Source organism: Lissotriton vulgaris, chromosome 2_2, assembly GCF_964263255.1.
Source record: "Lissotriton vulgaris chromosome 2_2, aLisVul1.2, whole genome shotgun sequence".
NCBI classification, from domain to species: domain Eukaryota; kingdom Metazoa; phylum Chordata; class Amphibia; order Caudata; family Salamandridae; genus Lissotriton; species Lissotriton vulgaris.
This window is the reverse complement of record NC_141688.1, coordinates 130,595,486-130,611,077: the sequence shown is the minus strand read 5'-3', so window position 1 is coordinate 130,611,077 and position 15,592 is coordinate 130,595,486. Positions and strand designations below refer to the sequence as shown.

Below are 15,592 nucleotides of genomic sequence, written 5' to 3'. Positions count from 1 at the left end.
CGCGGTGGTCGGGTGGAGTTGCTGATTGAGGAGGTGAGCTGGTCGTCAGTGATTTTTGTTCACTTTCTACGTAGGTGCTGGTGTCTGTGGATGGTGGGTGTTCTGAAGACGAAGTGGATGCATCGATGGTCTGGTCTGTCCACGGGAGTTCGGCGGTGTGGCTGAAAGTGATGGAGTTTCCTATTGTGCATATGAGGTCGAGCGTGTGTCCTGCTGAGTGTGTGGGTTCGGTCACCGTCTGGCGAAGTCCAGTGTTGGGGAGGTTGTCCAGGACGATGGGGTGTTGGGGTCTAGTTGGTTGTCGAGGTGGAAGTTGAGGCCTCCCAGCTGGGTGTAGTTGGTGGATGCGATGACATGCATTAAGATGATATACGTGATGGAGATGGCGAATGGTCCGCGGGGTCCAGGGGGTCGGTAGTTGAACGTTACCCGGAGGGTGGTAGTAGGACTGGCCAGTATCTTGACGTGCAGGTGTTCCATCAGGTCTGTGGGCTCATCTGGAGTGTCCTCAGGCGGAGGGTAGATTTGTGGACAATGGTGATTCCTCCTCCCGGGCAGATGAGGCGGTCCGTCCTGGAGATCTTGTATCCTTGGTTGATGGCGATGGCGATGTCCGGTCCTGAAGTGGTTTTGGTCCAGGTTTCTGTGAAGAATGCTATGTCCGAGGTGGTGCTGTCAAGGAGGTCCCAGATTTCGATGGTGTTTGTGGAGTGATCGGACGTTGAGGAGGATGAATTGTAGGGTCTTCGGTGTTTTTCTTGCGGGCGGGTTGTGCTGGGTCTGTGTTCCTGGCGGTGCTGTAGGTGTGCCGGCATCGGTGAAAGCTAAAGGGTCCATGGGTGGCAGCTGGTGATGCTAGCTTGCAGTTGTTGTTGCTGCCTGGGTTGAGTGCTTGGAGTGTCGCTGGTTGTAGTGCTGGCGGTACGGAGGTCCAGGGTTGCTAGTCTGGGATGGGTACAGACGCGCTGGTCGTACTTGGGGGTGGGGCTGCTGGGGCAGCAGCGGCGGGGAAAACGGGTGGAAAGGAGAAAAGAGGAATCTGAGTGGAATAAAGCCGAAAAGTGCGGAGACTGAGAGGGAGAGATTGAAATGAGGGTAAAAACAAGTGAAACGGAGAGGGAAAGCTAAGCGAGAGAAAGGAGACAGAGGTCAACTACACCACCAGGGATGAGGCGCAGGTATAACCTGCGTGTGAAGGAGGTCATCGAACACTAACACTCGAGAGTGCAGGGGCTCGGGGGAGGCCTCACTTAATGTTTGAGCTGCGAGGGTGGGAGAGCAATTTCACTGACCAGGAGTTACTACTTTCCCAACCTGGCCACCACTTCCATGGCTGTGGCCCAGCCAGACTGCGCTCTACTCTTCCACCACTGTTGTGCATCCCAGCTCTTCTATGCACCTGCAATCCTCTGCTAGACTTGTTACTGTCCTCTGTTGCAGGCGTTTACCGGCCCCCAGCAATGTTGATACTTGCCATCCGGCTCTCCTGTTGTTGCTCCTGATGCGTCACGGATGATTCAAGTGTTTTAGGCATCGGATGTGGCAGGAGTTTGTAGGATTATCTGTGGACTTTTGATGAGATCCATCGGATATTGCATATGACATGCTGGCCGCTAGCCACATGCCCGGAATCTTCTACAGTGTGCAATTTATACACCTGAATATCAACAACAAAGATAACTGTACAAACATGGTTGTTGGGTTGCAGTTTCCAAAGGTAAATGATGGAAGTACTGAGTTTGCTTTGACAAAATCACAGCTCACAGGGCACTTCCTCATAGCTGTTGGATACTGTTTGTATCTGTTCCTAAGGAGCTTTGTTGGTCTGCCCCTTCAAATGTCATGCTCTCTCAAGTGAAGGTTTTAGCTTGAGTAACCCTGTTGCTCGGGTTTAGTTTAGACATGAGCTGAAAGGATTTCTCGTTGACATGGAGCAGGCGCATAATTCAGTATTTCAGTGCTTCAGTGCTCTCCTACTCAACCCTCCTCGGAACTTGGTAATTTTCCAGGTACCTAGACACTCGAGTGATTAATGTGTCTTATGAGCTACCAAAATAAATACATTAAGAATCTCTGCTTTCATCTCATAAATATAGGGCTGTCACATGCACAGCTGACTTACCTCTTACAACATCCTCTGCCATGGTTTTGAATATTTTGGTCTAACGGCTGTTAAGTCAAGCAGTCCATTCTTCTATATTTGGAATTGCAATTGCTGAGGAAAACAATTGCAGCACCTACAATTTAGCTCTATTTTTATTAATTTATTTTTTAAAAAAAGGTTGCATGTTTCCCAGTTTCATTGTACTCCTAGTGATCAATGTCATACCTATGAAATGGGACGCATTGTTTTTAATTAAATACTTGATATTTTTCCGATTATAAAAGAGGAATGTCTGTTTTTGCTTTTGACATTCCGCACTGTCACTAGAAGGGCAATTTGCTTGTACACAAACTCACTCTTGGATGGCTTGTTACAGACATGGATGGGATACCTATATTGTATTGTCATTCTTATAGGGGCATATGTATAAAATACCGTTATTGCGATTCTCAAATAGCAATTGTTAGAGAATTACTATTTGAGAATCGCAAAACGAGATGTAATTAAAAAAATCGCAAATGTTTTGCGATTCCTTGGCATTCCTTAATTTTGATGAGCAAATTGCGAACCACAATTAAGGAATACCTTCCCATTCATTCCTATGGGCCTTTAGGCCCATAGGAATGAATCGAAAGACATTCGCAATTTGCGAGTATCCATTAGGTACTCACAAACTGTGAATACAATTTCAAGGGTGCAAGGGTGTCGTAAGGATACCCTGTTGCACCCCTGAAATGAGCATGTGTTTACATGTGGCGCACATGCATGCCCAACTTTAAGTTGGTGGCAATTTGATATTTCTTAAGGAGAAATCGCACAACTTTGGTGCTTACTACATCCCATTTAGGGAATCACAAATTTTGTGAGGGCCTTTTGGGATGATACATCCTAAAAGGCTTTTTTAGTCCGTTCTCAAAATGGGCCGTTTCTGAAAATCGGCCCATTTGTGAACGAAAAATAAGCTCCATAGTGTTTTACTACTCCTTGTGAGGCCTGAAGAATGTGTTTTGGGGGGAGGCAGGGGGGGGGGGGTAGAGTAAGGTACTACTCCATATGTAACATTTACATAGTGCTTGATAGTATTCACTGTACTGGCGGTCTAAATTTCGAGCATGATCAGGCTCATTTCCACACTCTCACCAGGCATGGAATTTGTTTTTAGGTCTCGCCTAGCGACGCAGTGCGAAAGCACTGTCGCTAGCGAGATCTTTTTTTACTGACTTGCTTTGGAAGGGAGACAGGACATGTTCACGTGCAGGACGGACTGCAACTGTGAACGCGCCCGTCAACACGCAGGTCCAGAGACGCGATGTGCACATCCCCTGTCCCCCTTCCGTCCTCACCAGCCTCAGGCAATTTCTTTTTTCTGCGCACGTGCGCTCCAAGCGTGGCGTGCTTTACACGTACAACATGCCCCACTTACCAGTACTTGTGAGGACTCTGCGCTTCTCCTTGGCTGGTCTCGCGTCTTCAGTCGGTCACTGCAGCAACATACGGGGCTGAATCTTGCTTACAGGAGCCTCGCCTCAAATCCTGTTATGGCCGCACCATGTGGTGGGCTCCCGCCGGACTTGCTCTACTGCTTTTTTTTGCCTTGCGCGCTTTGGCGGCCTCCTCCCTGAGCCGCGCAGCACTCATTGAAGTACGGCGGCTTTTGAAGTATGCACTCGCCGCCACTGGGCACAAGCCTCAGAACACTCACAAGTTCCAGGTACCGCGCATGCGCGGGCAGCCCTCGCCCTCCCAGGTCTCCTCCCCGGCCCAGATGTGTAGCTGCTTTTAAAAGAGGGGCAGGGCGCGTGGGGCTCCGGCAGTGCTAGTCACCTCCCGGGTGTGGCGTGTGTCACCTTTTGGGTGTGTCTGGTGTGTTTCCCATCTTCAGAGGATCTGGCGTGTTCCCTCTCTTAGGTGGGTGGGCGTGTTTCTTCTCTATGTGGCCTTTGGTAACTCTACCCATACGTCATTTCTTTCTTGAGACCGCTCTCCGCATGGAACAGGCGCTGCTAGCATGGCGCTGGCCACAGGGACCTAACTAAAATGATGCCCCAAACCCCCCCCACCTCACTCCCCACACACACACAGACACTACAGAATATGTTGACGACCGCCCATAAGTATCTCCGATATTTATTCGTCTTGGGCAGAATTAGTGCCCGCTGAAGGGCTTGATGGTCCCTGAATGGCTGGAGCCCCCTTCCGCCGCAGGTGCTGCAGGCGCCTGCGTTACGCCCCCAGCTGCCCCCCATACCCCTCCAGACAGAGCAGCCACCGTCTGCAGCGTCTGGCTGCAACGGAGGGACTGACTCCCAGCATGAGCCTGCACACTCCCGAGGCCCGGGCTGAGACACCTAAGTATCTTGAACATCCAGGGACACGGAAAGGCGTACTGTGGAAACTTAAAGCCACACTTTGGTGGAGAGGGGGAGTGCGGTGTGTGCTTGGGTCTGCGGAGATGGTGGATTAGAGAGGGATGGTACAATGATGGCTCAGAAAGGCTGCATGTATGGATTTGTCTACAGCGCTCTGTAATTAAAGCGATCCTTAAGTGTGTAAAGTGAAACATGTTAACTGTAAGCGAAGCACTCACTCCCTACTTAGACTGATGTAATAACACAATGGACCAGAAGGTGATGATTTAAAATGCAAACTGCAGGCACCTCTGAACACACCAGTAAGGACGTTTATGCAGCATCTTCCAATGGGCCCTTCTACTAGCTCAGGTGACGCCAACAATGTCAATTCATGACAAACAAATAGTGGAAGGGATATCACACAGCCTGTGACGTCCCACTGATGATATCACAGGAAGTGAGAACATATACGACCCATCACATACCGTCTCTGTACATACATTTCTCCCTCTATTTTTCCATGTCTCTCCATCTAACTCTTATTCGGTTTTATTCCCGACTACGTCTCTCCCTTCTTCCAGTCTCTCCGTCTTTCCCAACCGTCAACCTTTCTGGTCTGCTTCTTCCACTAGGACTGGTTTCAAGGATTAACTGAGTCTTTCAGAGTTATTAAGTCATGTGACTTTTGATAAGACAGTGAACACATACCAGGTCGTCCAGATGTAATTTCCGGTGTGTCCGTAAGCATTATCTAATAGATGGATGGTTTGGCACCAACAATTCAAGCATTGTGCTCCAGCCTGTTTCCCAGTGTTTGTATGCAACATATAGTATCCTGTACTCCCAATGCCTGTATATTTGAACTGGTGTCTGGAATGCTGAGAGCGGAAGATATAATTGACTGTTAGTGTGTGGGTCTGGTTTGGAAGCTGCGACATAGGGGCAGTTGGAGCGAGGATGGAGCCCTAGCAGGACCTGCCTGCTGTTGTTGTAACCGAATTGTCCTCATGAAATTAATAATTCACGCCCTACATGAATGGCTTCAGCCTCCAGTGTAAAGACCATGCCCGCTAACCTAAACATTAAATTTGTTACGATCTTGTGTGAAAATACTTCAAGACTCTGGTGGCACTTGGGATTTCTGGCACAGGAGAAGGCCTGTTATGAGAAGGAAGAGGCAAGTGCTGTCAGTTCAAATTCTGGGCAGAGGAGCCTAGTGAGAAGGGTTGGCAAAGTCTGACGAGAAGCCAGCTGAGGGGAGTAATAAAAGGAGTTCATGTGTACCAGTGTTTAGTCCTGAGCCTTTGGACAGGGCTAATGAAAATTGCTATACGGACAACACTGGGAGGACAGTCTGAAGAGGCAGGAAATCTTCTTTACAGTATGCAAACCTTTGAAATGACCATGGCGCTTCAGGCAACAATACATTCAAAGGTGACAGCTGGTGAGTGTGCACTATCATTTATCAATAGAGTTGACCGTGACAAATGCTAGACCATGCATTTGGAGAGTCCTGTGTGCAGTGTGCATATTTTGTAGCCCATCCCGGAGTGACCGGAGGAGATAAAGCTCCTCCTGCTAGTGCTGTGGTCAAGTCGATGGACAAAAGGCTTGTGACCATGCACAGCTCCAGATAAAGGGTGCAGTTTTGGGAAGCATAGTGTCACAACTTACCCATGACAGAGCATCAACATTGTCTTGGATTCCAGACGTGGGTATAGGGGTGGGGGGGGGGGGAAGGGGGGGGTGAGCATTGGCTATGTAGATTTGAACATCATGAAAGAGGGTAGTAATCTGAGGTTTGATGGGACAGATTTCCCAAGACCGCCTGGTAATTTAGAAAGAGATGTAAGACTATCTCCACTGACATTTTAGATAGAAATGAGACTGTTCAATAATATACTGTGTCCTGAAATCTGGAGAAGTTAAAATTATTGCCTTCCCAGCATTTGTCCATTTGCAATTTTGAAATGACATTCAGGTAATTATTCAGCAGGATTTTTGGGCAATCGTGGAGTTAGTATTAGTCTGTGTGCTTTTGCTGAGAAATGTGCCTTGTTTTTCACTTACAGTAACGTTCATTAAGTTGGGGACAATTTGGTAGGTTATTCTTGCATATTGGCATGCACCCTATTCATTTCTTTTAGTAATGTATGCATTGTGTTAGTAGGTTTCTGTGCAAGTTGACTCCTTTTGTTTGGGAATGGCAGTTTGTTAATGGTTATGTAATGCTGAATGCTTAGTACTGCAAGACAGGTTGGAAATTTTAATTAACTGTGTAGGTTGTTTTGGGATTACAGTGTGAGCATTTACTTTCAACTCCATATGGAGCCTAGTTTGGGGAAGATGTACTACCTATCTGCATGTTGTTGTGTAAACACTGGTTGTGCATGCCCAGGATTCTCAGATGTTTGGAAGAGTAGAGAAAGAGCAGTACCTTGTCGTTAAAGTTTGCATGCGGGGAGTACCCATGGTATGTAAAGTTAGGGAAGTGTAGTGCCCTTTTGTTAAAAGTATCATGGGGAAGCAACTTGTCATGATGTGCTAAGTTGAGGACGAGTACTAACTACCCTGTATGAGAAGTTGCATGAGAGAGTACCCTATGCGTGCAGTGTGGGAGAAGAGATGTGTCCTGTTGCATGCATTTGCAAGAGGATGTAGCCTTTGAAGTGAAAATGTATGGAAGTGTTTTGCTCTGTGATGTTGAAGTTGATAGTCATAGGTTTTGCCTGAGTATGATCTAAGTTCCGTCGTCATCCGGTGCAAATAGGAAAATCTTACAAATGTATGGTAGTGGAGGCAGAATATCTTTCTGATTGTCTTGTGTTTCTTTTTTATTCATTTTGCATGTAATGGAGTTTGTCAGTGTTGTGTTTGAATTGTAGTGTTTAATGTAGCTCTAGTGTGTTTTAGGTGAGCACTTCTTAAGCTTTTAACATGATCTGCAGTCCATGGTTGTCTTGCTGAACTATTCTAGTGTTTGATGTTTGAGTTGTATTGTGTCAATTTTTGAGTATGCATCTACTGGAGGCTGTCATCATTGAGTTTTCGAAGACATCCTGAAGGAGTGGGACTGGGTGCAGATTAAGTGCTTTATTCTACCTGCTCTTGGGCCTGTTGGTGGGGCCGGGTAGTGTGACTGGATGTTGACATGTTGGAGTGCTGAGCTGCACATTTGTGTGTGTTGTCTGGAGTGTGTTGTGTGTTTGGAGAGTGTTTGGAGTGTGTTGTTCAGTGTTGCTTGTAGAATGCAATGAAAGTGTGAGAGTTGGTTGTGTCTCTGTCACCTGCATAGTTTTATGGTGTGATGTGGACGTCTGGGAACTGTGCACGAAAAGTTATGAGGTAAGGTTTTGTGTTGGAGACTGGTCAAATGAGTTTTGAATTAAGCTGATGTTTGGTCAAACTCCCCATTTTTTGTGTCTTGAATGTGTAGACTTAGGGATGATGGTGACATTTCGGGGACATTTTTGTTGAAGGAAACCAGTGGGTTCCTGGCTTTGGCTTTCACATGATTCCACATCTGTGATTTGATATCCTGCGTTCATAGTTGTTCGATATCATTGTGTGTATGCAAACGTTGTAGGGCCTCATGTCCATGGTGGTCTTGAGACTTGCATGACTTGGACCCTTGTGCAATGGTAGTCACAATGTAGTCGTTGTCTAGAATCTTTGTTTGACATGAGGTATGGGGGGGTCTCATGTCTTGCTTCTGTGTGTCTCTTTGGGTATTGGAGGGCGTAACAGGTTGTTATTAAATGAATGTGTAAGCTAGACATGTTGGTGATTAAATGATTGTGAATTAATGTTTTTGTACTTTAGGGGCAAAGTTGTGTTCTTTGTTTTGTTGAGTGTAAAAAAGTGAGATGCGTTGCTTCCTGTTTTGACATTCCCTGCATGAACTGGTGTCTGCAATGCTGAGAGGGGATGATGTAATAGAATATTAGTGTGTGGTCTGGGGTGTATGGTAGGGCCTGCGGCAGTTGGCGGGAGGAAGGAGCACTGGCCGGTCCTACCTGCAGTGGCTGTAACTGAAGGGCCTAACATGAAACGAAGAACGTACCTCCTATCTGAACGGCTTCATGCTCCTGATTTGAAGATGATCCCATCCAACTTCAACACCCAGGCCACTATACTAGGCAGTGAGCACATTCAGCCACTATCTCTAGTTGTCTGTCACTTAATAGAGACCTGTTTCCGTTATGCCAGATGTTGGTGTTTTCGTACAATTTTATGACCCTGATTTGTAAAGCTTTTTTCACTACAATCCTTCTTCCACCAGGTATGGGATTTGCTGATGTTGAGAATCGTGTGCCATGTAAGCCTGAGACAGTCATGAGAATTGCAAGTATCAGCAAAAGTCTCACTATGACTGCTATTGCCAAACTCTGGGAAGAAGGAAAGTTGGACTTGGATGCTCCTGTACAGAAGTATGTCCCAGAATTCCCTGAAAAAGAATTTGAAGGGGAAAAGGTAGGAGTTGAATCTTGTTGTTTCATTATATTCAAACTACAATGCAAGGTGCTGTATTTAGTCTAGAACAGCGGTTCTTGACCTGTGGTCCGGGGACCCCTGGGGGGGGGGAGGTGTCAGTGAATCCCATTCAGGGGGTTCCGACTCCTTAGAAAATTAAATAATGTTAACAGATAATACAGTGTATATAAATAAAGAAGAAAATATAACACTGAAGATTTAGTTTTTTTTGATAAACCAGTTTTATTGTGTTTTCCAGTTTAAACACCAACTCATTGGTAAAACATGAAATATACACATACCATAGAGCAACAGGAAATATACAAGCTCCGAGATCCACATGGGGCAACACATTCAACACACAGTAAACATTACATGGATGGCGTGAGAGAAGACAGTGCATCATGTTAGGCCAACTGCCCAAGCCATTTCCCCTATACCTTGGCATGTTTCCAGGGGCACCCACAGGCTTACTGGACCACCTGCTCATGCTGGGCGCCCCAGTTCACCCCTTCCTCAATTTGGCCAGGGTGGGGTTTTACTAGCCTACCATTGTGAGGCAATCTTGCGCTTGGCCACTAGGAAGGCTGTTCACAAGAAGGTCCTTTCAGCCCTTGTACCCACTGTCCCCTCAAGCACCCAAGTAAAATCAGTGTGGGTGACATGGGAATCCCCCGGCCCAAAACCCCAGATAGTTCCCCAACCACCCTTGTCCAGTAGGTAGATGGGGCCTCACAGGCCCAGACCATGTGGTACAAATCTGCTGGCTCCCTGCCGCATCAGGGGAAGATGGGGGTGAGGGAAGACTGGCCTTATGCAGGCGGTGCAGGGATAGGTAAACAGAGATAGTTTGTTTGGATGCGGCACAGCCTGGCTGATGTAGTTAGTTCCCATGGGCCATTAGTGCATCCCTCCTGTCTTCATCCTCCATGGGTCCCACACACTCCTCCCATCTGTTCCTGAGGTGATCTAGTGTCCCAAGCAAGTTTATAACGAATGTATGATAGATTCCCCACTTTACCTAAGTGACCCATCAACAGTTTGGCTTTCAATCGACTACTCTCTGGCAGGGGTTCCGGGGAGAGTGCATGGGCTGCAAGTGCGTGTCTGAGCTGGAGATACCTATAAAACTGGGAGTGTGTGAGGTGATATGTCGGATGCAAATCATGAAAGGACCTTATGAGTCCCTGACCAGACATCAACCAGCCTTGTGATGCCAATACAGTCTAAGGGTCGAAAGACGCTAAGGGACGCTGTTTCTCTCAACCATGTGCCATGCCCGAGTGGAGTTTGTTGCGTAACCTTGGACCCCCAACCTACGTGTCGCATGGCCGACCGATCTCCATGCCAAAAAAACACCCGGGTCACCGTAGTCAAGGAGCAGGGGATCAGAGCTCCCTAAAGCATACTCTTGATCTGGGAGACATTCTTCTGTGTGAGTTCCACTCTGTAAGCGGGATCCGACAACCCACGTTGGTTGAACCAGTCATTGAAGATGGGCAGATAGGTAATAGAGATAGAGGTTGGACATGCCCAGGCCCCCATCGTCGGGTCCCGCTGGCAATGTGCGTGAGTGATACGTGGTCTGGAGCCCTTCCACAAGAATGATGTCATGACCCCGTCTAGTGCAGAGAACAAAGTTTTGGGATAGTTGAAGGGGTAGGTTCTGAAAGGCGTACAAGAATTGTGTTTTGGGCAATACATCGGGTTGAGAAGTAGAAGGACACGCCGGCCCGCATTCACTTTGAAATTAAGACACTCGAATATACTTGTAAGCATCTTCCCACAAAACGACTGGATAAGAAGCAGTATACAGAAGATACCATGATTATGGAAATACCAGCCTGCTTAAATAGTTGAAGAGAATACAATGACTTGACTCGGTGAAGAGATTCAGCATGACCTTTCAGCATCTTCCTTTCCCCACCTACCAAAAATCGTCTTGCAACCCACCAGTATAGGACTTTTTTTAGCATCATTGTCAGCAAAGCCCACGCTTACTTAAAAAAGCATTATATGAAGGAATGCTCATGTGAGCTTTCTCACCCAACCTTCACTGAGCCAACAGCTTCTCTTTTTTTTTTTTTTTTTACAGCTTGCTTGCGTCCTACAAGGCCATGCCTTATTTACTGTAATTCAGTAGTCCTAACCGGTACCCAGTACAGTCTGACAGCTGCCCACATGCCTGAATGTGGTTCTGCTAGCACGTAGAGGAATACTTCGAACAGAACAAAATGCTGTTGGGCAGGGGAATGGGAGGGAGGGAGGGAGAAAAAGACAGCCAGGACTTCATAGTCGCTTCAAGGAGAGGTTTGTCGAAGTCCAAGTTTTCAAAAGCGGTTTATGCATGTTGGCGTTTTCAGCAGGTTGAACGCGCTCTGTAATGTATGTGAAGCACATACATATATAGTAGCAGCATTTACAAGCATATGCACGCACGTAGTCCATCTGAAATAACAATAGCATTTGCTTACCGACTTCAAGGTTTCAGGCTGCTGCGAACCCAAGGCCGTACAGGAGAGGAAGCCATTGCAACGTTTTTAAGAGCCCAAGTTAGAAGGTACCCAGAAAGTAAGGTAGGAAAGGGTGCAAACGCAAGCCAAACAGTACAGCGAAAATACAATCCAGAATCCTGGTCAAGGTACAAGTTAAAGGTAGAGTAACACGGTCATGGTTAAAAAATAAAAGAAAATAAAGAGCTGTGGGACAAAGCAACATTAAGCGAACTGATTTGGCAAGAAGTAACTCCAATGCAGAAGGTTGCCAGGCATTTTTATATGGAAAGTTCAAGTATAAACAGTAACACTGCTGCCTCAGTGCCCCAGAAGCCACTCCAGCTGCCATAGGCTGTACCTCCACAAGCCAGCAGAAATGCATGTCACAGTTCCCCTGTACCTCATCCTAGGAGTGGGTTGGAGACTAACTCTATCCACTGTATATAAATAACGCCCAGTATTCCCTGTTTAATGCATATTTAGTCATAAATCACTTAGTTGAAAACAAAAATGTAAACAATATATTTTCAACAGACTTGTGGTGTACTACACCTGTTTCTCCTGAGTCCTTGAATGCCTGTCCTCTTGGATGTAAGTGGAAACTAGAAAGTGTGGCATGCCTCTGCCTTGAATTGGCTTACTTTCATGTACAGAGTCTCGCTAAAATGTAAAATAGCTCCCACAGTTCAGCTCCCACAGTTAGTGGTATGTTTTTTCTCCAGCATCATTTTCCTTGATGAACTGATAGGTATGGTTGTCCATCCCTCATTTTACCATCATCCTGGTGCTATTGGTTCCCGATTTTCAATTTAGGGATTCACACAGCAAGTTATCAGACCCTCTATTACATTGTATGAGATTTTTCTTTTCTTTTTTGTAGTATTTTATTGACCATAAAAATCCTACAAATGAGCAACAGTTACCACATTTAGAAACAGCTGAAATTAAGGTGAGGATTCAGTTGTTTATATCAAGTAAAATATCAAAAAAAATCCTGCAGTCAAGAATCCATAAATATTATGAATTAATGAGACACAAAGGGTGTAGGGATAAGCATATGTTTTAGGAAAAAAGAAACACATCCTAGCTAGTTTCATGAGGTCTTCAACTAAATAGCTTGAACAAGACTTCTCAAGATTTAGATATTTTTTTTAAAAACTAACACTGGTAAAGCTTTAGTTAGTCAATTTGCTCTACACTATTACAATTACGAGAGTTTTACTCATAATTCAGCCAAGCCAGTTGACACCTAACATCCAAGTTTTTGGGGGAAACACAGTGATTAAGGAATGCATCAATACTCCAGTGACACCTATCCACTAAACACGCATCTGGATCTCATTCAGACCTGATTGGAAACTGTATATTTGAAACTGAACCTTACCAGAACACCAGGTAGGAATCAACAGGCCAGGAATGTCTCTAGTTTATGAACCATGACCGCTTCTTCCTGTTATTCAACATTGGGTTAATTCTGTAGGTTTTGACATATGTAAATGTAAATGTAAATGTTGTATACTTGTAAAGCGCACAGCTGCCCGCACCGCGGGCGTCCTGGCGCTGTATACCGCTGGGGAACCCGTCCAGGCTTTCCCTGTGAGATGGTCCCTTCTGGGCACCCCCAAGGTGAGACCAGGCATCCCCTGCGTTGAAGGGGCTGTTGTGAAGATTAAGCAAGCTATTGCCCAGAGTTGCAGAGTGGAACCCAAGGTTAGAGTAGGCGCCGAGGCGAGAATTATCAGGCCCGCGGACATTTTGACCCAAGACCGTGCCGCGTTGGGATTCGAACCCTGGTCCCGGGCCGATCTCAGCTTCCGCGTCTGCCGCCTCTAACCATTGAGCCACACTTCTCCCTCAATACCTTTTAAACAACATATCAGATAAAATCCTAAACTGCTTGGGATCACTTTTCTTTCCTACAGCCACTAGTAAAGAATTGGCTCAACCACTGCCCCTTCTAGGTAGGCATCTTACAGTCACTTGTACCATTTGCCAGATATCTGGGATTCATAATTGATCAATACTTCAACTAGAGCCAACAGTTTGCTGATCTATTGCAAACAAAATATCCCACCAGCTCATCTTAGGAAAAACCAAGACAAGACAAACACAGTTACAAACTATGGTACTTTCCCCTCGATGGAGAGAATGCAATTTAGGAAACCTTCCAAAATCATAATCTCACCTCTGAAGGCCAACCTGTATTCAGCCACATCAGATTGAAATGAAATGAAAAGAATGTATTCAGCGCACTCTATGCTGAGGTGTCAAAGCGCTGTTGGAAGTCACTTTGAAGCAGTCCAAAATCGCCCCGGAGAGGCGTCATCAGACCTATGCTAAAAGATCTGCACTATATACCATAAAAGACCTGGGTGAACCATAAAGCACTACACTACGAAAGAATGACAAGTGCGATGCCATGCCTCTTACTGGAAAGTCCCAAACCAAAGGGATCCAAGATATTAGACTAGTCCTTCTCAGATTTGCCTACTTTCCAAGGACATACCTCCGGCCACCTATCCTATCGCACGCGACTGTTGCTTCACACTTTAATATAATTGCCTTTCTTATCTAATTCATAGTGAACACCAGGGTCTAGTCTGCTCTACTGCAATATTGCTGCACCTTTCGCTTTATGCCTTTGTTATACTGTTTTAATGCATGTTGTTCTGTTCTTTGTGTAGCTCTTCACTGCCCTTGTGTTTAGGTCTTCATAATACAACATTACACAAATCCAAAAAAAAAATACATAAATAAATCTTGAGGGCTGAAGAGACCATCCAAGCAGGTAAACAAACTATGTGACGTGGGCTATCACCCAATCCACAGAAAGAGCGCACATATTCCTAAGTAAGGATTGTAATTTGGTCATTGTGTTTGGTTTTGGCAGGTCACCATTACCACCAGACTGTTGGTCTCACATTTGAGCGGGATTCGTCATTATGAAAAGGATTTAACTAAGGTATGCAATAATAAATTGTTTAACGCCAAAGTATTTCCATATGGGAAGCAATAGAAGCCTGCTTACTGTCATACCAGCTGATTCCCATAGTATCTTGTAATGATTGTGAAATTCTGTTTATATTTTAAAACCCTAAAGAGTTAAGTATTTTAGACACTATATAAAATAAACATACGTCTTGATATAGGCTCTGACAAATTCTGCAATTTTCATTGTAGTTTGTGACCTGATATTAAATATATCTAATGCAAACTTTAAAACTGTAACAAGGCACGAGAGAAAATTTCCAAGAAAGGATCGAAATCAGCCAAAGATGCCACTAGTTTGAAGACCCTAGAAGATGTAAAAGGCAAGGAGGCTGCCAAGGACAAAGCAGATCACACCAGTGAAAAGGGCACCGCTGGCGAAGCCAAGGAAGACCGGGGAAGTGACAGTAAAGGACAGAGCTCTTCACTTGCTAAAAAAGAAAAGGAATTTGATGCAGAAGAGTATTACTTGAAAGAAAAATTTGAAAGTGTGATCGAGTCTCTGAAGCTGTTTAAGAATGATCCTTTGGTCTTTAAACCAGGTAAGCTCCTGAAGCTCTTTAAACGTCATAATTGTTCCCAGTTAGCAGGGAAGATAGCAGGTTAAATAACAGCTTTCTCACAACTTTTAATGGGATGGGTTCATGACCTCTGGAGACCTTGAATGCTCAGTAAAGTCGCCTTTTTTTCCTTGAAGAGTTAGGTTCTTCATTTATTCCACGGATTTGCATATCATTGCCCATATTAAATATAACGATCCAAGTTGCATATGATCACAAAGATTATTCTGTCTTTAGTATGAAAACAAATGCAGCTACTATTTAGGAGTTTTAGTGGATACAAGTTTTATGCTCTGTTATCTCATTGCAGGTGTTTAATTGGTGAAGGTAGAAGGAAATGGGCACATATTTAAATGTGTTAAAAATGTTACAACTAAAATGGAACTAGGAAATGTTACTAGGAAATGGGCACATATTTAAATGTGTTAAAAATGTTACAACTGTACAAAATCCACAATTCTTTAATTTATACTGTTCTAATTTATCCAGTGATGTGCTCTAGTTCATTAACGTGCCCAATTTCCACCTCTTAACGCTATTGATTGCAATCTTTGCCTTACCACATACTACATTGTAATATTGAGACAACTCTATCAATCTTGTATGTCTATCTGTCTGTAT

The 15,592-nt window shown here is 45.1% G+C and overlaps 1 protein-coding gene across 1 annotated transcript in view; it reads left to right on the top strand.

Moving 5' to 3' along the window:
* The window catches only part of LACTB (lactamase beta), a 184,986-nt gene that overhangs the window by 41,988 nt on the left and 127,406 nt on the right, over positions 1 to 15,592 (top strand). The window contains exons 3-5 of the mRNA XM_086959447.1: positions 8,738 to 8,928; positions 14,314 to 14,385; positions 14,656 to 14,953. Of these exons, the coding sequence (XP_086815573.1) occupies positions 8,738 to 8,928; positions 14,314 to 14,385; positions 14,656 to 14,953 (561 nt within the window). The remainder of the gene's footprint in view (positions 1 to 8,737; positions 8,929 to 14,313; positions 14,386 to 14,655; positions 14,954 to 15,592) is intronic.